The 24290-nt window shown below is 39.5% G+C and overlaps 1 protein-coding gene and 1 long non-coding RNA gene across 3 annotated transcripts in view; one reads left to right on the top strand and one right to left on the bottom strand.

Moving 5' to 3' along the window:
* The first annotated feature begins 455 nt into the window (after positions 1-455).
* Positions 456-24290, top strand: part of PTPN12 (protein tyrosine phosphatase non-receptor type 12) — a 94696-nt gene continuing 70861 nt past the window's right edge. The window contains exon 1 of one of the 2 annotated variants that reach the window (XM_082691887.1): positions 456-932. In XM_082691887.1, the coding sequence (XP_082548013.1) occupies positions 834-932 (99 nt within the window). In that variant the 5' untranslated portion in view covers positions 456-833. The remainder of the gene's footprint in view (positions 933-24290) is intronic. The other variant, XM_082691888.1, reaches the window with a different exon arrangement.
* Positions 11661-24290, bottom strand: part of LOC309844734 — a 134085-nt gene continuing 121455 nt past the window's right edge. The window contains exon 3 of the long non-coding RNA XR_014300851.1: positions 11661-11841. This is a non-coding gene — a long non-coding RNA (uncharacterized lncRNA). The remainder of the gene's footprint in view (positions 11842-24290) is intronic.

The following is a 24290-nucleotide window of genomic DNA, read 5'->3' as shown; positions in this document are numbered from 1 at the left end:
TCCTGGATTCCCGCGGGCGGGGACTTGTAGTCCCAGCCCACAGCCGTGGGCGGGGCAGAAGCACTCTAAAAATATGCTTTTCCCACTAGTAGGCCTGGAGCCTGCAAGTTCCAACTAAAATCTTATGCGACTGACTAGGGTTTACCCTGCTCAGAGGCAAATTCCCTCCTTCCAGACTTCCTCAAATTTACATACAGCTCGACCGAGACCACGCCCCGGAAGTAGAGTCAAGTCGCCCAGCCGACAATTAAGAGTCTTCCAGCCACTCCGAGAGGGGCTGGAACCAGCGGGGCGGGCTTGGGGGAGTGGTCCAGAGGCGAGGTGGACGGGGGCGGATCGGGCGTCCCAGCGCCTGGGGCGGAGCCACAGCACGGGGCCGCGCGTCTGGGTGGCGGCGGGGCCGCGCCCGTGGGGAGAGGCGGCTGCGGCTGCTAGTAGGGAGGGGGTGAAGGAGGAACCGGGAAGGGGGGGCAGGGCGAGCGGAGAGCCTTGTTCCTGAGGCGGTGGCGGCGTCTCCAACGAAAGAGGAGGAGGGCGGGGAAGGAGGATGGAGCAAGCTGGGGGTTGGGGCTGGCGCTAGCCGCAGCGGCTCGCCTCGTACTGTGGGAGAACGGCGGCTGCTCCTGGAAGTTGTGGGGTCGGGAGCCGGGCTGGGGCCGCCGCTGCCGCCGCCTTAGGCGGTGGGGAGGAGCAGGGAGCGGCGAGGCTTGGCGGGGGTCGAGAGGGAGGGGAAGGGCTGGGGAAGCGAGCTGGGGAAGACTGAGCGGGCTCTGCGCCGGGCGGGCGGGCGGCGGCGGGGGGGCCAGCCACCGCAGCCGGGGGGACGCGGGAGGATGGAGCAAGTGGAGATCCTGAGGAAATTTATCCAGAGGGTCCAGGCCATGAAGAGTCCGGACCACAATGGGGAGGACAACTTCGCCCGGGACTTCATGGTGAGTCGTTCCCCTTGCTGTCGCCTGCTCTCGCCGGCACCGGAGCCCACCACCGCCGCGCCCGGCCGGCCGGGGCCGCCAGCGCTTTGTGTGCGGCTGCGAGGAGAGGGGCGGAGGAGGCGCGCACCGACTCCTAGGGCCGGGTGGTCTCGGAGGCCGGCGGGAGGTGAGACCGCCTCCGTCCCTCGGCCTTCTTTCCTCCCCTCACGCTTTCGCGGCCCCGTCCGCGGGCTGCCAGGGCGCGAAGGGAGCGGCCCCGGCCGAGCCCGCACTGTGCACTGCCGCCCGCGACCACCTATTGTTTCTCGGGCCGGGAGCCGGAGGAGACTGAGGTGCAAACCCAGGGCTGGGGGATTCGTCTCTCCACCCCCCACTCCTCATCCAGCATGCCCCTCCTTGTAGGGTCGAGGCAAGGTGTCCGAGAGCAGATCGCGGCTGATGGAGGAACGGGGGTGTTGAGGTTAGCATTAACCGTGGGGTCCCTTTGCTCAGGCTGGTCTCAGAAGTGGGCAGGGTAGGAGTTCTGCCGTTTTGGGGTTCGCAGTTATTATCTCCAAGGCTTGGGAAAGGATTGTCCGTAGGGAATCCCGTGGCTTGCCCAGTTCCATTTACCCTCGTCCCATCTCTTGTCTCTTGAGACTCAGGTTTGAGATGGCGTTGGAGTCATGGTGACTTTAGGTTAGAGGGGTAAGTAGTGTGTGTGTGAAGGGGTTGGTTATCCTGAAGGAAGCCTACTTCGGACTCCCTAGGGGATATTGTGGAAGGCGGAGGGGATGTGACTATCACTTCCTATCCGGGGTGGGGGTGGGGAACTTGGGAACAATAGTCCTGGTGGGGCGGAGGCAACGAAACGGGCCGAAGCCCTGAACCGGGAGATAACCTTCTCAGCCCCCCCGCCCCCCCTTTCCGCCCTCTACTTGGGCAGGCAGGCTGTAGGGGAGGTTAACAGTCTTGTTCGTGAAATTGCTCTAGATACATCACTTATGAGGGGGTCAGATCCAAAGGCGTGGGACCAGAAGTCGACTTCCTACATTGCCCCCCCCACCTTTTATTTTTCTGCTGGACAATGTTCCCTTTAGGGTTGTTTCTCGGCTTAGGAGGCGGTGGTTGCGGCTGCTGCTCCTACGGATATTGCGCAAGACTGGGGCGTTGGAAACTCTGGAGGTCTGGGGAATGGAAAAGGAAGTGGGACTTTGGGAAGTGGTTGCTCCTTAGCCTTGGTGGGGTTTGGGAATGGGAAATAAGCTGGGGAAAATTTTGCTCCTGGACAAGATACACCTCCAAGAGTAATCACTTAACTCCGAAATTCTTGACTGTACAAAGGATACACAGTTAATGTCTATAAAAATGAATGAGCAGCAAACATTGGCTAGTTTTTGTTTCAAAGTACAGTTTAATTGTTTACAAGGTGCAGGTGAAATGACTTTTAGCACTGAAATACTTTCTCACATTTTAAAGAGACTAGGTAGGATCTAGTAAAGTTTTAGCATTAAAATTATTAACCGCATATAAAATAGATCATTGACCTTATACAAAATTATAATATTGTTGAGCTTTTGTGATTCCCGCCTTCCTAGACCAATAATAGAGGATAGGAGTAAGATTTCAAATCTTTTGAAAGTGGAAAAATATAGATAAAACAATCTATGCCATATTTTAAACATTTTCTGTTGATATTTAGTCTATGTATTTTTGAAAAAACAATTTTTGATCTGTGGAAGGTAAAGAAAAAAGGACATTTTCTCTTCTTAATAGTGAGAATTTTTATTGTGTTGGTATCTTTTGGATAGTCACTTAACAGTAATTGGATGGAGTCCCCTTTTCGCTACTTTTAAGCAAATAGAAAATATTTACTTAGGATAGTTTAAAAGCTTAAAATTAGTTTTTTATAGTCTTATTTTCGAAGGAGAGGTGGTGTGGTCCTTGGTCACTTCTAGTTTGCTTGCTAGTCATCTTGTTATCCCTGGGCATATCCTGTCAGGAAAGAGCATTGTTTGGTGATGAAGGCCATCAGGACAGGTGCCCAGTCTCTGAACTTCTGTACTGGGGAAGTAGCCTTGGGGTTCATGCTTTGGGGATGAATCAGGGATTCCTATTGGAGATTTCGTTTCTGAAGGACTGAAAGAGTTACTTTTTTCTTCCATAATACTTAGGGATAGCTAGGTGATTCTACATTCGAGATTTGATGACTAAGGCTATTCTTTTATAGTGCTTGCTTTTTTTATTCCATGACTTGATAAGCAATAGCTATAATTAAGACTGATAGATGGTGCTGCTTTTTTCCCTTGAGTAGAAGGCTGGAGGGAAACCATGTTCCCTCTGCCATGGAAAGAGAGTAGAAGATCAGCTAATAATTTTAAGTGTTCTGTTATTTTTAAATTGTTATGTGGATCAAAAATGCATTTTTAAATTTTAGCATTCTAGAACTGAGCCTTAGAAATAATCTAGCTACTATAATTCTATTCAATTATGAAGTACTAGTGTTCATTATTTCAAATTTGGAGATTATAGAATGATAATTAATAATGCCTTACTCTTAAGAAAGTGGGGTGGACATCCAGACTGTGTTCTTCCCATTGTTGTATCCAGCCTTCCTAGTCCCATCACCCAAAGGTGGTCTTTGTTAATGTTTTTATTTTATTTTATTTTATTATTTATTTATTTTTTTTTAAAAAGATTTTATTTATTTATCTGACAGAGATTACAAGTAGGCAGAGAGGCAGTGAGAGAGAGGAGGAAGCAGGCTCCCTCTTGAGCAGAGAGCCCAATGTGGGGCTCCATCCCAGGACCTTGGGATCATGACCTGAGCCGAAGGCAGAGGCTTTAACCCACTGAGCCACCCAGGCGCCCCTCTGTTAATGTTTTTAATGCATCTGTATGACCATGCTATATATTTCATTTTATACTGTTGGATTTTTTCCCAACTTAACATTTTGAAAAGCGTTTTTCATTTGTAAAAATCATTTCAGTGGCTGTATAATATTTTACTTGGCAACTATTTTACAGCTTAACCATTTCCTTGTGGTTGAATGTTTAGGCAATTTATTTTCTATTACATATTATAATTCTCTATTGAACATTTATCGTAAAACTTCCTTATTTTGGATTGTTGCATAAGATATCTTCCAGTAGTGGAAGTTAAAGCATATAAACATTTAATACAGGTTTATAAATAACTTTTTGAAGAAGTTGTATCAGTTTATACAATGTCAGTAATGCATGAGTGTTCATTTAATTATCTTGATCTTTGATAATTGGATGGTTGGGAAATGGTATCTTTTATTAATTTGAATTTTTTTGATGACTAGTAAGGATAGAGAATTTTCTACTTGTCATTAGCTATTTTTCGAGTTGTCTGTTCTGGGCCTTGGTGTGTTGTGTACTCCCCAGCCCACCCCTAAAGAAGAGAAAACTGAGATACTGAGATGGTGTAAACTACAGCACCAAGATGATTCTTACATGTTGAAGGTTAAACATCTGATTTATGGCAGATCCAGAACTCAGTTGCAACTATCTTGATTTTAAGTCTTTTTTGCAAGATGGCAGACAATGATCATGACAAGCAAATGTAGATGGTAGAGTGGTATGTATTCATGTTTGGAAAACCTGGATTTTATCCCATCTCTTTCATTGTCCAGCTGTTTGACCTTGGGCAGGCCACTTAGAAGAAAATAGGAAGAATGATTTGTCTCGCATTTTAAAGAATAAAAATGCAACATACTTCACAGGGCTGAGGTATGGGACTCATATTTATGGTCATCATCTAACACATTATTGTACTAAGGTCTGTGTAGACCTATACAGCTGATTTATGTAGTCAGTTACAGATAATTGGACATAGAAGGAAAGAGGTATCTGGGCTTTTGTTTTCAGTCATTCTCTTGTGCTTTTTAAAGCTTTATAATGTCAAGGGGCACCTGGCTGGCTAATTTGGTTAGGTGGCCAACTCTTTTTTTTTTTAAGATTTTATTTATTTTTATTTGAAAGACAGAGTTCACAAGCACGCAGAGAAGCAGGCAGAGAGAGAGGAAGGGAAGCAGGCTCCCTGCTGAGCAGAAAGCCCAGTGAGGTGCTTGATCCCAGGACCCTGGGAATACGACCTGAGCTGAAGACAGAGGCTTTAACCCACCGAGCCACCCAGGCGCCCTAGGTGGCCAACTCTTGATCTCAGGTCTTGATGTCAAGGTCGTAAGTTCAATAGCCCCCATTCCCCCAGCTCCATGCTATTCATGGAGCTAACTTAAAAATAAGTAAGTAAATAAAGTAAGATTTATAATGTCAAAAGCATTGAAACAAGAAGTAGATTTCTTTTGGTCAGACTAAAATTTATCTAATTTACTGCTTCCCTTCCTCTCTCTCTGCCTGCCTCTCTGTCTACCTGTGATCTCTGTCTGTCAAATAAATAAAAATAAAATCTTTGAAAAGGGGGGGGCACCTGGGTGGCTCAGTGGGTTAAGCCTCTGCCTTCGGCTCAGGTCATGATCTCAGGGTCCTGGGATCGAGCCCCGCATCGGGCTCTCTGCTCAGCAGGGAGCCTGCTTCCCTTCCTCTCTCTCTGCCTGCCTCTCTGTCTACCTGTGATCTGTCTGTCAAATAAATAAAAATAAAATCTTTAAAAAATAAATAAATAAAAATAAAATAAAATTTATCTAATTTACATTTAATGCTTGGGTATTTAAAAAAATCATAAAAGATGACACTTAAGCTACAAGCAAATATAGCAGTTTGAGCTTAAAAACCAGTTCTCTCTCCTTTTCTGAAGGTGAAAACAAAAATATAATGAGTGAATTCAGTGGAGTATTTAAAAAACAGGATGCAGTAGAGGTGTGAATTCTAGTACTTTTTTGTGAAATATTGGGAGGAGAGTATATAAGGACATTTTTCTAAGGGTTAACTGAGGTATAATAGCAAGTGATGCATCCTAAGTTAAAATGGTATTTAAAATAATTTTGATGTTTTAAAATAATCTGAACTTAATTTATCAGTGATAGCCAATAACTAACATAGAAGTTATCCATTTCAAGGGATTATTATATAGAACCATCTGTTCCACAAATAGTAATCCTGACAGAACTGTTCAAAACAACCATTCTGCTTTGTTATGATTAAATAATTGTTAGATGGTTTTTATTTTCACTACACTAATGTTAGTGACTTTACAAATTCTTTTAAGTAGAGAAGAAATTCACACTCTGAGGAGTTAAGTATTCAGCTTGACTTTAAAGATTTATTTATTTATTTATTTATTTGACAGACAGAGATCATTAAGTAGGCAGAGAGGCAGGCAAAGAGAGAGAGGTGAAAGCTGGTTCCTTGCAGAGCAGAGAGCCCGACATGGGACTCGATTCCACAATCCCCGGGATCACGACTAGAGCCGAAGGCAGAGGCTTTAACCCACTGAGCCACCCAGGCACCCCTCAGCTTGACTTTAAAACCTCTATTCTTTTTTTTTAAAGTTTATTTATTTTAGTAATGTTTATAACCAGCATGGGGCTCCAAGTCATGTCCTGGATACTAAGAGTCACATTTTCCTCCAACTGAGCCAGACAGGCACCCCCAAAACTGTTCTTTTTATTCTGTTTCTCCAGGATACCTCTGAGGTTCTTTGGGACCTGGCTAGGACTAGGGTTGTGGTAGAAGATGCATCACTATGCAGAGGGTGGAGGTTTTAAAGTTGAACTTGTTTGGGGCACCTTGGCGGCTCAGTTGGTTGAATGTTGGACTCTTGGTTTTGGCTCAGGACATAATCTTACGGGTCCAGGGATGAGGCCCATGTTAGGCTCAGCATGGAGTCCACTGGAAATTCTTTCCCTCTGCCCCTCCCTCCACGTGCATACTTTTGTGAGCACACACACACATACACACACACACTCACATTCTCTCTCTCTCTCTCAAATCTTTAAAAACAACAAAGTTGAACATGTTTAGGGGAGTGGTAGGTAATCAGCTATAATGCAGCAGTTAACACCTTTTGGTCTGAGGAGTCCTTTACATTCTTAAAAATTATTGAGGGCTCCAAAAAGGTTATTTATTTGTTGTGCTATAAATTAAAAACAAATATTTAAAAAAATAATCCATTTGAAGATAATAATAAACCCATTCTGTATTAACTGTATAATAATTGTTTTTCAAAACAAAAAGTAATTGGTGAGAAGAATTATTTTTATATTTTTACAAATTTCTTTACTGTCTGGCTTAATAGAAGAGAACTGGATTCTCATATCTGCTTCATTCATATGGTTGCAATGTTACATTTCACATAGCATTACATGTCATATACTCTAGAAAATTCCACTGTACACTCCTAAGTGTACACTATAGTGTACACTGTGCACTCCTAAAAATTACCATGTTGGGGTGCCTGGGTGGCTAAGTAGGTTAAAGCTTCTGCCTTCGGTCCAGGTCATGATCTCAGGGTCCTGGGATCGAGCCCCACATCATACTCTCTGCTTGGCAGGGAGCCGGCTTCCCCCTCGCTCTCTTGCCTGCCTCTGCCTACTTGTGATCTCTCTATGTCAAATAAATAAATTAAAAAAAAATTACTGTGTTAAGGTCTGTGTTTGCAGGGAGGAAACATAACATAATTTTTAAAAATTACTGTGTTAAGGTTCTGTGTGTTTGCAGGTGAGGAAACATAACTTAGTCTTACTAGGAAAAGAGTTTTAACTTCATGGACTTGCTGAAATGGTCAAGGGGTAGGCTCTTCCTGAGTCATACTTTGAGAACCAGTGAAGTAATGCATGGTAAGGGCTAATGCATCATGGTAAGGTGATGCTGAGAAAGTTAGGTAGGGGTTAGATTGTTAAAGTTCTTCTATCTGTGCTGTATTTTATTCAATAGTTCAATACCAGTAATTTTGAATAGTTCTGTACTACAACTCTGAGTCACCTGGACCAGCGGGCAGATGCTAAGAAAATACACATAGTAAGTGAACATTCTAGCAGTGTTTCCCCACCTCTCCTCACTCACCACCCCCCCTCAGCCTGCTTTAGTATGAGTCTTCACTTTTATCATTCACATAGGTTCAAGTAGAAAAGCTAAGAATCAGTACTGTGGGTCCCTGGAGAGCCACTGTTATGTTTTAACAAGAGTAAGCAGTCATTCAACAGATTCATGTTGTAGAAAGTTGATTCTGGTGGCAGTATTAAGGATGGAATTAGTGATTAAGGAGAGCATTTTGAAAGCATTTGAAATAGAAGAAGTGAGATGAGGGCCTGAACTTAAACTAAGACAGTGGAATATAGAGTGTATGTACGATCTGATAAGGATTAAGAAAGAAGTCTCAATGACTCACTAGATGTGGGTAGTCATGGAGAAAGGAATATTTGCAGTATGTCTCCACGGTTCCTAGTTTGGTATACTATCACCCAAGTTAGAAGATACCATTTGGTATGGTTCGGAGTACGGGAGGAGAAAGAAGTAGAGGGGACCAAGCAGAAGATGTTTGGAGGAAATCTCAAGATAGAAGAGAATTAGTTTAGTTTTAAATGGTAAACTGAAGTGCCTGAGATACTGAGTACAAATGCAGAGTTCAAGAGAGCTGTGATAGGGTGTAGTTAAATATTTGGAAGTTGTCATATAATCATGTAAGAGGTAGTTGAAAGCATGGGAGTGAATAAGTTTATTCAGACGAGCATACGAGTGACCAGCTTTAGACTGGAGAGCAGCAACATTTAAAGAGCAGCCTGAAAAAGAGGTGCCAGTGACTGAAAAAGAGTGTGCTCAGAGAGGAGGAAACGGAACGCAGAGGATGTCAGAAAAGCCCGGGAGAGTTTCAGGAAAGGAGTAGTTAGCAAAATCAGGACTGGTAAGGTGAGGTTGAGACTGGTAAGGTGAGGTTGAGAATGTCCCTACTCCGTTTGCCAAGTAGGAGTGATTTGGTGACCACAAAAAGTGGTTTGGGTGTGATATGGGAAGAATCTAAATTATAGTTAATTGAGGAAAAAATAGGTAAAATGGGTATAAATTCTTAACATTTTCATTTAACATTCTGAAAGTAGATGGTATAAGCTAGAGGAAGACAGATTGAAGGAGAGCTCCCATCCCACACCCTGCCTTTTTTTTTTTTTTTTTAAAGAAAAGATAGGTACAATATTTTCCATGTTTCTTAACTATGTGTATGTCCTCTTTTGTGAAATGATTGCTATTTAAATGTAATTTTGAAAGGCAGATAATAAGAACTTGTCTTTTGGTTGAATGAGACCTCTGAAATTTTTTATTTAAAGTTTGGATTTGAAATGTTAGAAAAAAGGAAGGGAGGAAAGACAGGAAACCTGGAAGATTTTATGCTGCACAGCCTAAATAAGTATAAAAATTTTCATGTTAAGCTGTTTAATATTGTGGCTTGTAGATATTTTAAAAATCAGTAACAGCTTTTATGAGAGGTTCACCTACTATGAAATTTATTCATTTAAGCTGTATAATTTAATAGTTTTTAGTATATTAAAAAAATTTTACAGTCATCATTATAGTCAATTTTTATCATTCCAAAAGACACCCCATGCCCAGTAGCAGTCATTCTTCCTCCTTTCCTACCCTCCAGCCCTAGGTAACCATTAACCTACCTTCTATAGATTTGCTTCATATAAATGGAGTCATACAATATGTGTTGTTTTGTGACTGAGTTCTTTGACTTAATGTAATATTTTCAAGGTTCATCCATGTGTTGCTGGAATCAGAAATACTTCATTTCTTTTTATGACTAAATAGTATTCCATTGTATGGATATACCACATCTTGTTCATCCATTCATCCATTGATGGACATTTGAGTTGTTTCTGCTTTTTAGAATCTTTTCTTTGTATGATAATACGTAAAATAGAGTATTTTGTATTTTTTAAAATGCTACTATGAACATTTATGTACACATTTTTGTTAGAATATATGTTTTCCTTGGGTATATATCCAGGAGTAGCATTAATGAGTGCCATGGTAACCGTTGAACATTTTGAGGAACTACTAGAGTTCAAATTTTACATTCCCACCAATTTTTCTACATCCTCACTAAGCCTTGTCTTCTTCTTGATTTTAGCCATCCTAGTGGGGTGAAGTGTATCTTGTGGTTGGCTTGTAGGTTTTTTTTAAATAGTAAGTTTATATAAATGGTGCTATATGTTTAATATATCTTCCAAACCTAGAGTGATAGGAAATATTTTCTGTTTTTAGATTTGCGACTGGATGCCCAAGTGAACATACTTTGATTCTAACTAACTTTGCAATTGGAAATAAACTTTTAAGTAACTCTCCCCACATGGTTTACCAGAGACCGCATACTACAAATTTAAAAGTGTTAATTCTCAAGAATGTTTTATTGTATGTATTTACTTTTAGAATACTGTTAGCTTTTTTCCCTTCAATATTTGACATTTAGTTTGGAAAAGGTTTTTGATGGTTGAAACTGGAAGTAAGACATTAACATTTAGATAGATTAAAAATTTCTTGTTCTTATGTTAAACACTTCTGTGTTTCTATAGCACTCAGTTCTTTAGATTCATAAACATTTACATTTCTGACTTCCCCAGACTGAGAGCCTCCAGGGCTAGCAACTGGGACTTAATTATCTCTGTATCCTCATTGCTTAATATAGTGCCTGGCACTTAATAGGCATTAATGGCCATTGCATGAGCAGAAGTTGTAGTTAGCTTTAAAGATTTTATTTATTTATTTGTAAGAGACAGAGGGAGAGAGAGCAAGCGAGCACAGGCAGACAAAGAGGCAGGCAGAGGGAGAAGCAGGCTCCCTGCCAAGCAAGGAGCCCGATGTGGGACTCGATCCCAGGACCCCGGGATCATGACCTGAGCCGAAGGCAGCTGCTTAACCAACTGAGCCACCCAGGCGTCCCAGTTGTAGTTAGCTTTAAACCGTAAGACAGATTTATTCTTCAGATGGATTCTTCAAATGGTCCAAGGGGCTTGTCTTCTTAGATGAGCATGGGAACTGCTTTTCCCCCTTCTATGTGTATTTACTTGGTGTGTGCTTACGCAATGTAGTTGTATTTTCAGTATCCACTGAAAAAGAAAATATGAATAAAGTACTAGGCTGCATTCAGGAAAACTTTTAGATAAATAGGGTTTTATTAATTGTAATATCTTCTGCATAAATATGTAAAATAGTACATATTTTTCTCTGGAAACTGCTTGGTATGCGTTAGGATTCAGGGAACCATTTAAAGTAACTGCTTACGTATCACCCCACCCCATGAACCCTACTTGGAGAACATGATCTTAGAATATTAATTTTATTAAAATACCTACTTTTAACTTTTGATTTTAGATTTCATTAGTAAAATCCAGATATGGGACACCTGGGTGGCTCAGTCGGTTAAGTAGCTGCCTTTGGCTCAGGTCATGATCCCAGGATCCTGCGTTGGAACCCCACATTGAGCTCTCTGCTCAGTGGAGAGCCTTTTTCTCCCTCTCCCTCTGCCTGCCGCCCTGCCTACTTATGCTCTCTCTATCTCTATGTCCAATAAACAAACAAATAAATCTTGAAAATAAAATAAAATCCAAATATCTTGTTACTGGCATTTCTTCAAAAATAGCAGTATCTTGTAACTTGTGGGTGTTTTGGAAGTGATTACAGCAGTAGCTGTTCTCTTCTTGCCTCATCCAATCCATTCCACATATCATACTCACTTTCCTAAAATACCATTTTCAAGTGTTGGCATCTGTGGGATAATAGAAAGCAAACTGGTTGTAAAGTCAGGATATGTGAATTTTAGTCCCTGTGTTGATGTTCAGTTTGTTTTCTTTCATATGTTTATTTAGTACTGTATCAGAAACAGGGTTTTATTTTTGGGGTGTCTGGGTTCTCATTTGGTTAAGCTTCATAACTTTTGGTCTCATCTCAGGTTTCCATCTTGGGGTTGTGAGTTCAAGCCCCACATCAGGCTCCATGCCTAGTGTGTACCCTACAAAAAAAGAAAGAAAGAGACATGGTTTTATTTTTATCCAAAAAATGTAAGTTCAAAAACAACTCAGGGCTCCCTTGGAAGACCATTAAAATGATTAGAATTTTAAATGGCTAAGCCAAATCAGAGCATCAGATCCAAGCTCTGCTTATTTTCAAACTGTAATTATATGCTGTCTTCCCAATTTCCATTTCTCTTGTCCTCCCAATTTTGTAACGTTTGCCCTAGTTTAGAATCACAGCCCAGTAGGATAAAGTCTATGCCTAGCTTGGCATTCCAGAGTCTTCTTAACATAGTCTCATGTTACATTTGCAGTATTAAACTCCTGTACTCTGTAGTATATATCCCCTTACCTCTAGAGTAAGCTATTTCTTGTCCTTGAGCATACCCACTGAATGAATGAAATCTTATCTGTTGTTGTACTATTAAACATACTTTTTCTATTTCTCCTTATTGACCAGTACTTTGAAGATCAAAACACTAAAAATTGGGGCGCCTGAGTGGCTCAGAGGGTTAACTGTCTGCCTTTGGTTCAAGACATGATCTCCAAGTCCTGGGATCAAGCCTTGTGTCAGGCTCCCAGCTCAGGGGAGAGTCTGTTTCTCCCTCTGTCTCTCTGCCTCTCCCCCTGCACATGCTCTCTCTCTGTATCTCTCTTTCTCAAATGAATAAACAAAATCTTTAAAAAAAAAAAAAAAAAAAAACCCACCAAAAATTTAGAATGACTTTACTATGTTTACCCTGAACTCAGAAGCAAAAATGTAATTAATTCTCACTTTCTGGGGTAAATATTTTAGCCCAGTTTATCTTAAGGACTTCTCCATTGTAATATCTCATGTAATGATATCTCTGTTAATAATCAGTACTGTAATAATACGTCCATTCTAAAATTTGATTTTTAATGTCATGGAGAAAAGCCTTGCATTAAATTTGAGTTCAAGACTTGCCTACTACAAGTCCAGTAGTACGCAGTTACCCTATACCTTAAGACCCTAAGTTTCTTCCAAGTAGTTGAACTTCTCTTCCAACATTTTGTGTTTCCTGGGATTTTTATTTTAATTTTATTTTTAACCAGTAGTATTTTTAGATTCTTAGGTTCTTTAAATTCTAAAATAATTTTTTAGATTCATGCAGTCTAACCCTGACAATTATCTCCTTCTCTATGAAATACACAAAAGTCTTGTTTCCATTTCATAATACTATACTATGAACTGATTTATGGCAGATAGAAGTAGTTCATCCCTCAGAGTTTTTCCTAGAGAGTGTGGAACGTGAATCATATTAATCTCAGAGGCTTTGGGATATATGCTACATTACATTTCTTATAATAACTGTTCTTAGATGCAATCTGTATTTGAAAGGCTATTTAACAACATTTGAGTAGCTACCCTTCCTTACAGCTCTGAAGGAATGCAAAAATGTATCCCTGTCCCTTTTCCATGATTCTTGCCATCCACTCTTCATATATAAGATATTCCTGGAGTGCCCACTATGCCCTCGGTAGTGTTGTAGAATTGGCAATTGAAAACAGGAGTCATTTTCCTTAAGTTTACCAACTGTGAACAGACTTGGGAGAAGCAGCAAGAAGTTTTTCTGGGGGGTATTGGATAACATTCAGGGGGTCTGAACCTTTTCTAATCATACATAATATTTTGTGTATAAGCCCATTTTGGGGGGTGGGATAGAGAAGGTTCATAGCTCTTAGATTCTTAAGGGGCTTGGGTTCCAGATAGCAAGGTTTGGAGCCATACAGGAATTTTTATCCTGGCTATGCTATGATTATAAGCAGGCTATCTGGGGAAATTGTAGATATTATACCTACCTGGATAGACCAAGAACAAGAGAGTTTGTGTGTAAAGCCACTAACATAGTATATACAAGATACTCAGTAGTAATTCAAAAGGTCTTATTATTGCAGTGGAATTGTATTCAGTATTTAATCCTTAGAGGGAGGATATGGACTATTTCAGCAAGGAGACCACATTTGAGCTGACTCTTGAAGGAAGAGTTTGTCAGATGGACTAGTATAAAAGGCATTTCAGATATGGAAAACTAATAGTGCTTACAAACATAGAGATAAGAATTTTGGGTTTTAGAAGAGAGGAACAGAATGGCAAAGTATAAATAAAAATTAAGCAAAGCCCATATATTGAAATAAGAGTAGATTTCCAAAGGGAGAACAACTTAAATGCTGAGTATGACATGAATGTGAAGTTGGCCTTTGCATCCCTGAATGTTTTGGTGAAGAGTATTTTGATGTCTTACTATTTTTTTTTTAAGATTTTATTTATTTATTTGACAAACAGAGATCACAAGTAGGCAGAGAAGCAGGCAGAGAGAGAAGAGGAAGCAGCCTCCCTGCTGAGCAGAGAGCCTATCCCAGGACCCTGGGATCATGACCCTAGTCGGAGGCAGAGGCTTTAACCCACTGAGCCACCCAGGCGCCCCTGATGTCTCATTATTATGGTGTAGTTGTTTATTCTTGCAGTGTACGATTTGGTTGGTAAGAAAGATCTTAAAACTGAGTTCAGCCATATGATCAGTATTCTTAATTAAATCTGGTAGTTTTACTTTATCTCAGATACATAAAATAGTACTCTGTGTATATAGTTCTTAGATGATTAGTTTAGGGTTTTTCATTGGCTTCTGTTAAAAGTGCCCTGTAAAAAAATTACATTAAAAAAAACTCTTTAGGACCTACACATATTATTTATAGTGATAGACCTCTTGCTTAGTTTGGATTTCTTAGCAGATGTGAGTTTTGCATAAGATAACTCTCAAATTTTGCATAAGATAACTCAAGAGGTTTTGAGACTACACATTTGGGACCAGAATCAAAGTGAGAAACTGAAAGGAGTTCTAGAGTCCATGATACAAACACGTGGAGAATAGCTTTTCTGGATACCTTCTCCTCCCATTATGTACAGTGGATTTATTCATAAGTTATAGACCCTTTGATGTTAAAAGAAACATTAAAACTGTTTAAAAATTAAGGAGCTTATTGCATGTTTTACAGTTAGAAGTTGGCAGAGTCGAGTTTGTCCCAAGTTATAAAAGCAGATGCTTTTTCTATGACATGATGTCTCCTAGGCCAACAATTGCATTCTTACTATTTAGGGAAAAGGTCAATGAAAAAAAGTAGGACATGAGAAATACAGAACAATTCTTTATTGGTATAGATTTTTGTTTGCAGGCTACTTCCAAACTAGCGTAAGTGGGGAAAAAAATGTTGTAATATAATACTGCTTGAAGGACAGGAATCAAGAAATAGAGAGCTCTCTCTAATCTTGCCTTTTCTCTTCACAGCCCCTCTTTCTATAATTTATCAGTTTCTGTGGGTCTAGAGGGCTGTTTGGATGCTTGTCTTTGTTTCTTTGCACCTGTTTTATTCTCTGTGCATTTTGGCTTTCACTGTTTGGGACTGTATATTCTGGATAAAAGCATCCTTTTGCTGTCTAACCTATCTTACTCACTTTATTTCAGGTTAGGGTAAGAGAGCAGAAAGACTAGCGTTGCTGCATCTCATTTTCACATCTCTGAAAGAATCATTCGACTTGCCAGTGAGAGGAGTATTGTGTGAGGTGACGGAGGTAGGGAGCTTGTTCAAGTTTATGTAAGGGAAGGAACTTTTCTTAGGGAAAGGGAATGAGAGTTTACTAACTAGGCAGGCAGTCTGAAGAGCACCTAGTACAAAGATACTTGAAGCAAAACTGAAAAAAATTTTTTTCTTAACTATTAAGGTTTTGGCCCCAAATAAACTTCTACCCACTTTCTTTCAGAGAAGGGAAAAAGAAGCATAAAGAGTCCTTACGACTTGAGAGAACATTCTTTTGGCTCTGGTAGAGCATTATTTCACATACATGGTACATGTTAAACATTAGACAAGTTTTCGTTCGTGTGGAAACTAAAATTAAGATAGTCTATAAGCTTCATATTTATGGTATTTAAAATTTAAATTGCATTTTTTTAGTGTTAAAGTGTGGAACCAGAACATTACCTTCTTATAAGTAAATACTGTTCCGAAGGTCAGTTTTATTGAAGTACTGTCTAGTCCATCTTGGTTGACTCCTTGACTATAAATCTGAAATATATCACTGTCTGAAAGACCAATCATATAAAAATTAAGTATTGTAATATATTTCCTTATTGTCAGTGTGCCTGTCCTGTGTATCTGCTTGCCTTTGTGCCTCTCTCTGCCACCTTTGTCTACTCACCTTTTCTCTACTCTGACAATTGACCTGTGTGTGCCTGAGATTTGTTAATGTGTGTTGGAAATGGCTGTTAGAAATAGATCAGGATGTACTGTGCAATTTAGAAATTTCCTGTTATTTATGCCTAGTGTTTGTAATTCTTTACTTTTTTTTTGTTTTTTTTTTTTTTTTAAATAAGCTCTACTCCCAGCAAGGGTCTTGAACTCACAGTCCTGACCTCAGGAGTCCCAGGCTCTACCAATTGAGTCACCTAAGCATCTCTGTAATTCTTTATTTTTAATATAGTAAGTAGATTATACATAAAAGCCAAGGAGGAACATAGAGTAGATGGAGATCAATAATAGGATTCTGTAACCGAAGTAACTGGGTATGTTCAAGAACTTAACGCTAAACCTATTCACTGGCATTATTAAATGTTCAAAATAAAAAGTTTGTCTTGTTTAATTTGTAATATGGATAGAGAAGATTATTAAAGTAAGAAAAATGTGGTTTTAATGCTTAATATACCAGATGCTTTAGTCTTTTCATTTTGTGGAAAAGTAAGGAGGATGAGTATTTTAATAGTTCAAAAGCTTGAAACAAAAATTTTGTATTTGTGAAAATCAACATTCATAGGCACTATTATTTCCTTTCTTGGTTGAGGAATTAGGTAAGCATTGGCTAACTCCACATCCTCAGCCTCTTCTTCATTCCTTTAACCTCCCCCATTGTAATTTGATTTCAAGGTCTACCATTTTGCCAAAATAGCATTTACTATGGTTGCCTCACATCCCCTGGACACATCCAGTAGATTCTTTACAGTAGTATGTTTGTCAATGCCTCTTTAGCATTCAGCACTGTTCACTATCTTTTTCTTCTTTAAAGTCCTTATCTTGATGTTGAAGCAGCATTTATACTTGTGTTTTGTTTTTTTTTTAACCTACCTCTTTAAGTCTCTCTCCACTAATAGTGGCTCAGATGCAACATACTTTCTATTTTTTAACCCTGGTATGTCCAATGGGAAATATAACAGAATACTTGAATATTTAGAAATGAGAAAGACTCTTACTAATCCTATAAAACTGACTATAGTGATATGGATTACTCTAATGTTGCTAAAGAGTGTTAAAGAAAAATAAAGTACTGCTTATTTTCTCATACTCTACATTCTTGTGATGACTGACAGATTATTTTTAAAGTATTTTTGGAAAATGTAACTTAATCTAAACTACAAGTGTAGGATGAATACTTAAACAATACACTTAACTTTCTGTCACTCTATTATGTGCTAGTTTTTATATTATTTATAAGCCATATACTGGTTGCAAACAGTATATTGTTTACACCATATCTAATATTTTCAAGTATGCCCTAGAATTATCTCACCATTTATTATTTTTCTCATTAAAGGTTTAGAAAATTTATTTCTAACATAGATATATAAATTGTCACTTTTATCTTTAAAATATGTTGTGACTAAGAAAACTAATCTTTGATACTGGTGGGAGGGAATTTAATCATAGAAGGTCAAAGAAGGAATGTGTAGATGTCATGAAAGAAAACACCAGACAGAATAGTAGCATATTTTTATGATATATTTGATTTTAGCAATTTGAGTGTCTGGTGCTGTTATATTGGATACTCTAGCAAATGTAGATCACAAGAGTTTTATCTGGATTAAATTTAGCCATTACTTACATATCTATGTAATTTTTGAGTAAGTTATTTAAGCTACTCTAAATCTGAGTTTCCTTATAAAACAGGAATATTTTGCAGTTCAAGAATTAGTAATATGAATAAAGGACATAATTTAGTGTTATATGTTATTCTAAATAAATAATAGTTAGAAATGAAGAACGTTTAAGGACATTAAGTGAGAAGTGAAATAAACGTGAAGGGAAAAGGCAACCCTTTGCTCTTTTTCTCTTTTGGACCTCTTTGATGATAGAGAAAAAAATAATGTATCTTATGTGATTATCTGACAATATCATTGATAGTAACTTGGGAGTTTTGGCTTTATCCTCTAAGCCAATGATCTCTAAACTTTTGGTTACAATAAAAACTTTTAAGCATGCATCTTAATATAGTTTCATTAATTTATAAATTATGTACTTCTACAACTATGCTGAAATTTATTATTATAAAATACATATAAAAATTAGAATGGGATGAGATAAAGCCTGTACAAATAATATTCATAAATTTAAAAAAATATATTCACTAATGAGGGGTGCCTGGGTGGCTCAGTGGGTTAAAGCCTCTGCCTTCGGCTCAGGTCATGATCCCAGCGTCCTGGGATTGAGCCCCGCATTTGGCTCTCTGCCTACTTGTGATCTCTATCTGTCAAATAAATAAATAAATAAATAAATATCTTTTAAAAAATTCACTAATGACAAAGTATATTTGTTAAGTAAAATTACCATATGTTATAAAAGTCTTGATTTTAACACTTTGTGAAATATTGTTTGAAAGACTAGCTCTGGGGCGCCTGGGTGGCTCAGTGGATTAAGCCGCTGCCTTCGGCTCAGGTCATGATCTCAGGGTCCTGGGATCGAGTCCCACATCGGGCTCTCTGCTCGGCAGGGAGCCTGCTTCCTTCCCTTCCTCTCTCTGCCTGCCTCTCTGCCTACTTGTGATCTCTCCGCTGTCAAATAAATAAATAAAGTCTTTAAAAAAAAAAAAAGAAAGAAAGACTAGCTCTGAGTTTAGTGGCTTCCGTAGGTTAAAAAGATACCTGACAGTTGCACCTAGGTGGCTCAGTCAGTTGAGCATCTGCCTTAGGCTGGAGTCATAATCTCCGGAGCCTGCGATCAAGCCCCATCATGGGCTCCATGCTCCATGGGGTGCTGCTTCTGCCTCTCCTGCTGCCCCTCCCCCCTGCCCGTGCATGCTCTTTCTCTTGAATAAATAAATAAAATCTTTTTTTTTTTTTTTTTTTTTCAGATTTTATTTATTTCTTTGACAGACAGAGATCACAAGTAGGCAGAGAGGCTGGCAGAGGTAGAGGAAGGGAAGCAGGCTCCCTGAGCAGAGAGCCTGATGTGGGGCTTGATGCCAGGATGCTGGGATCTTGATCTGAGCCGAAGGCAGAGGCTTTAACCCACTGAGCCACTCAGGCGCCCCAATAAATAAAATCTTTAAAAAAAAAAAAAGATACCTGACAAAGATACATAGGTACAGATGGTTTATTAAATCATCATGCTTTTTTATTTTTTTTTTTTTTTTTTTTTTTTTTTTTTTTTTTTTTTTTTAAAGAATTTATTTATTTATTTGCCAGAGACAGAGGGAGAGAGAGCGAGCGAGCACAGGCAGACAGAGGCAGGCAGAGGCAGAGGGAGAAGCAGGCTCCCTGCCGAGCAAGGAGCCCGATGTGGGACTCGATCCCAGGACGCTGGGATCATGACCTGAGCCGAAGGCAGCTGCTTAACCAACTGAGCCACCCAGGCGTCCCTCATCATGCTTTTTTAAATTTTTTATTTAATAGTTACTGAATGCCTACTGTGTGCCAGGTTTATTCTAGGCTGAAGACTACAACTCTTCATGGAACTTACATTCTGTTGGCAAGAGTCAGAGAATAACCTAATAAGCAAGTAAATGTAACTAGGTCAGATATTAAGTGCCATGGGAATAGTAAAACAGCAAGAGTAAAAGGAGTAGAATCTATCAGTTATCTATTACCACAGTAGTGTTGTATAACAACCACAAACCTTAGTAGCATATGTTAAATATTTTTACATGCTATTGGTTGTCAGCTAAGCAGTTTTGCTCATCTTTTTTTTTTTTTTTAAGATTTTATTTATTTATTTGTTAGAGAGAGAGAGAGTGGGAGAACACAAGCAGGCAGAGAGGCAGGCAGAGGCAGAGAGAGAAGCAGGCTCCCCACCGAGCAAGGAGCCCGACGCGGAACTCGATCCCAGGACCCTGGGATCATGACCCGAGCCGAAGGCAGCGGCTTAACCAACTGAGCCACCCAGGCGTCCCGAGTTTTGCTCATCTTGACTGGGTTCATTCGTGTTTCTGGGGGTTGGCTGGCTGTCAACCCACCTACCTTGGCTGTGGCTGGGATGACTAGGTTTGCTTGTCCCTTATCTACATGTTTCATGTTCCCCAATAGGTTATCAGCTGTTGCAGAGGTACAGGTAAGGAGAAAAAATATGCAAGACCTATCTAGCCTTGGAACTGGCACAGTGTCACTTTAATCACTTTCTGTTGACCAAGGCAAGCTACAGTGCCATCTCCACTTGAAGGAGTGGGGAAGTAGATTTCATCTTTTTAACAAAAGAACTGCAAAGTCACATATGATTTTGATACAGGAAGGATGAAAAATGGGCTTTTAATATGATCAATCTATCATGATAGGTATAAGAGATACTATTAGAAAAGCTGGTTAGGACATTGAACCAAAGCTTGAAATGCAGTTATCTGGAGGAGAGAGACAGCATTAAGTGCCCATGGACCTGAGTTAAGAGTGTTGAAGGAAGCCATTGTGCTTGAGCAGAGTAGGTGATGAAGAAAGTACTGTATTTGTGGTTGGGTTGGGAGTTAGGGCCAACTGTCTAGGTTCTTGTAGGTCATTGTAAGAATGGCTTTTACTGTAAGATGAGAACCTTTGGGTTTTACTCTTAGGTATGATGTTAACTTTAACAGATCACCGTGGCTGCTGTGTGGAGAATAAAATGTAGAAAGTTAAAGGACTGAACAAGAGATCATTTAAAGCTTTTCCATTAGTTGAAGCAGGAGGGCCTCAAGATAATGCCAGTGAGTATGAAGAAAAGGGATGAATTTGGAAGGTATTTCCTAGATAGCATTCACAAGACTTGGTCATATTAGAAAGTGAGGAAGAGGGGCGCCTGGATGGCACAGTGGGTTAAGATTCTGCTTTCCGCTGGCTTGGGTTGTGATCCCAGGGTTCTGGGATCCAGCCCCATATCGGGCTCTCTGCTCAGCAGGGAGCCTGCTTCCCTTCCTCTCTCCGCCTGCCTCTCTGCCTGCTTGTGATCTCTGTCTGTCAAATAAATAAATAAAATCTTTAAAAAAAAGAAAGTGAGGAAGAACTCATGTAAGCTAAGTTGGACACAGTGATAGTGCTGAGATAGAAAATACAGGAGGAAAGGTATAAGGAGTTGGGTACTACTGAGTTCTGTTGTAGATGTATTGAGTTTGAGATGAACATAGATTTCAGATCAGTGTCCTGGTTTCTCCTACAGATCTTTAATTTTTTTGTGTATGGGTAATTACTGAACTCATGGAAGAAGGTGACATTTCTAAGAGAATATATACCAAGAATAACAGAGAGAAGAATACAGAGCATTAGAGATACATGTTTACTTGAGGTTGATAGATTCTCAGTGCTTGCTAGAGAGTTAGGAATAGAATCTGGAGGTTAGTGTGGAGGCCAAATGGACTGAATGGTTTTCAAAGAGAATTTGAATTTAAATGTGGATTTGGTAATTAGGAGTCATGGGTGACCTTGTCAAAAGCACTGAGAAGAGGGTATGATAAATTTGCATTTTTTTGAGAAATAGAGGAGATACTAAGGGAGTTTTAGGCAGTTTTTAATAGGTAAGAATAGATTTTTATTTTACTTTTTAAAGCAGTAGGAGAATTACCATGTTTGTGAAATCCTATCGTACATAATAGTTGTCCTGAAAGGTAAACCTGCCATAGTCATTTTAGGGAAAAGAAATTGGGGAAGGGAGTGATTGCAGGTCTATTGATTTGGCTTATTATTATTCTCCATTCTCTAAACCTTGGATCCCTTCTTCTCCCATTTCTACCCTCTGCTGCCATTGTTGTGCTGCTGTTTACATTGCATTCTGCCACTGAAGCAAGGTGGTCATCCATTGCAGCTAGAGCTGGCTTAAATTCCAGAGATTATGGAAGCAAGGAAGTGATTTTAAAACCCTACAGGTGTTGCGGTGGTGCCAGTTTTTGCTTAATGAACTCTCATACATCTTACTACAACCCAATGAACAAGGTGTTATGGCCATTTTACAGATGAGGAAACCCTCAAATAGTAGGTAATGCCATGCAGAACTTTTCCCTTTAAAGGTGCATCAGTCAGTGGTAATCATTAGATGGTAGCATATATGGCAGAAACTGTTGATAAAGTCAATAGAGTTCGACAGAGTAAAGGTATAACATATTTATCCTTTCTTTTTTTGCTCCCATGGTACTTTGCATCTGTCTCTATTATAATTCGCCATATCATACTGCAATTACATATTTCTTTTTTGTTCGGTTTCTACTGGGTTGTAAGGACTTCAGTGAGCAGAGATCCAGATTCAGAGATTCTAAGATCCAGTGGCCTGGATCTGTCTTGTCTTTTTATATTTCTGGTACCTAGTCAATGGCTACATGATAGGTGCTTAGTGAATCTTGTTAAATAAATTGTTATAATATACTTGCAAAATATATTTACAAGATAAGACAAATAATGGTGTATATATATTAAATGCTATATATCTTATTTATATAATGAACTCTGCAAGAAATGTTACCAGGTTCTTTATATTGGATTCTCATACTGACCCAAGTCCTATTTTTGCAGATGAGGAATCTGAACTTGCCCAAGGTCACATGGGTAGTAAGTGGCAGAACAATCCCAACTATTAAACTTAGGCTATTAACTGTTATGTTCTATTGCCTCTTTCAGTGCACTTGTTGCCACCAGCAGCATGATCATTCATTCCTAATTTGAGAGAGTGAGTGACTGGCAGAACCTTTAAAAAGATAAGTGGTTGTCTGACACCTTAGGATTTGTTAACATATCTGCTGGCTGACAACTATTTGTCAGAATCCTTTACCTTAAATACACTTGAGCGTAGATTGAACATGTTAGTGTCCCATAGCTTTTAACATGGAATTTTTTTTTTACATGCTACGTGTTAACCATTTTTTTTTTTTAAATATTTTATTTATTTATTTGACAGAGAGAGATTACAAGTAGGCAGAGAGGCAGGCAGAGAGAGAGAGAGGAGGAAGCAGGCTCCCTGCTGAGCAGAGAGCCCGATGCGGGACTCGATCCCAGGATGCTGAGATCATGACCTGAGCCGAAGGCAGCGGCTTAACCACTGAGCCACCCAGGCGCCCTGTTAACCATTTTTTAAAGAAAGATTTTATTTGTTTATGTGACAGATCACAAGTAGGCAGAGAGGCAGGCAGAGAGAGAAGGGGAAGCAGGCTCTCCGCTGAGCAGGGATGTGGGGCTCCATCCCAGGACCCTGAGATCATGACCTGAGCTGAAGGCAGAGGCTTTTAACCCACTGAGCCACCCAGGCGCCCCCATGGTAACCATTTTTAATTACAATTGGGAGTGGAAGGTGGCTTCCTCTCTGCAAACTTATCAGTCAAAACATTTCTGTTCATATATATTCTCCTAGTTAGTGTATATTTTGATAAATAATATTCAGTGGTATAATGATAAATTATTATCATGTTTTTAAAATCTCTTATCAGGGTAATAACTTCATTGAACCAAAACTCCGTTTGAAAGTAGAGGTTAACACTAATTTAGTATGTAAAAGTAAAGCTAATAGGCTCTTTTTCACCTACTGAAGTTATAAAAACATGTTAAGTGGTCCACCTCTGTATTTCTTAATCACATCAGAGTTGGAATGAATTGTATGTAGAATTATCCTAAATTTGATTCATTTCAGAGAGAAGTGAGTTATTCTGAGTTTTTTGGCAAATTCAACCCACTTAAATTCCATTCCCTTTCCTGTATATGTGATCTTTTTCCTAAGGGAATTTTCAGTAGAGATGGGGAAATAATGATGTATACAAATCCCTAATGCAAAAACTGAGCATAATACTATAGAGCAAAGTGCCATAAGGATTCTTTTTTTTTTTTTTTTGCAACTTTTAAAAATTGTAGTAAAATGTACATCAAATTTACCCATTTTAACTATTTCTAAAAGTGTATAGTTAAGTGGCATTAAGTATATTCACATTTTTGTGCAATGAAGATTCCTAAAAGGGAAAAATCACATACTGTTAGGTCACAGGATGCTTCATAAGAAAAGAGTTTTAAAGTGAATCCAGAAGGGGTGCACCTGGGTGGCTCAGTTGGTTAAAGCATCCAACTCTTGATTTGGTTCAGGTTGTGATCTTGGGGTTGTGGGACTGAGCCCCACATTGGGCTCTGGTTTGACAAGGAGTCATCTTAGGACTTTTTCCCTCTCCCCTGCACTGCCTCTTCCCCCACACCTGCTCTCACACTATGTCTGCTCTCTCTCTTTCTCCCTTTCTAAGTTAAAT

The sequence above is a fragment of the Mustela nivalis genome (genome assembly GCF_964662115.1).
Source record: "Mustela nivalis genome assembly, chromosome: 12".
Lineage (NCBI taxonomy): Eukaryota > Metazoa > Chordata > Mammalia > Carnivora > Mustelidae > Mustela > Mustela nivalis.
Note: the sequence above shows the minus strand (reverse complement) of the source record. Positions and strands in the feature narration are given on the sequence as shown.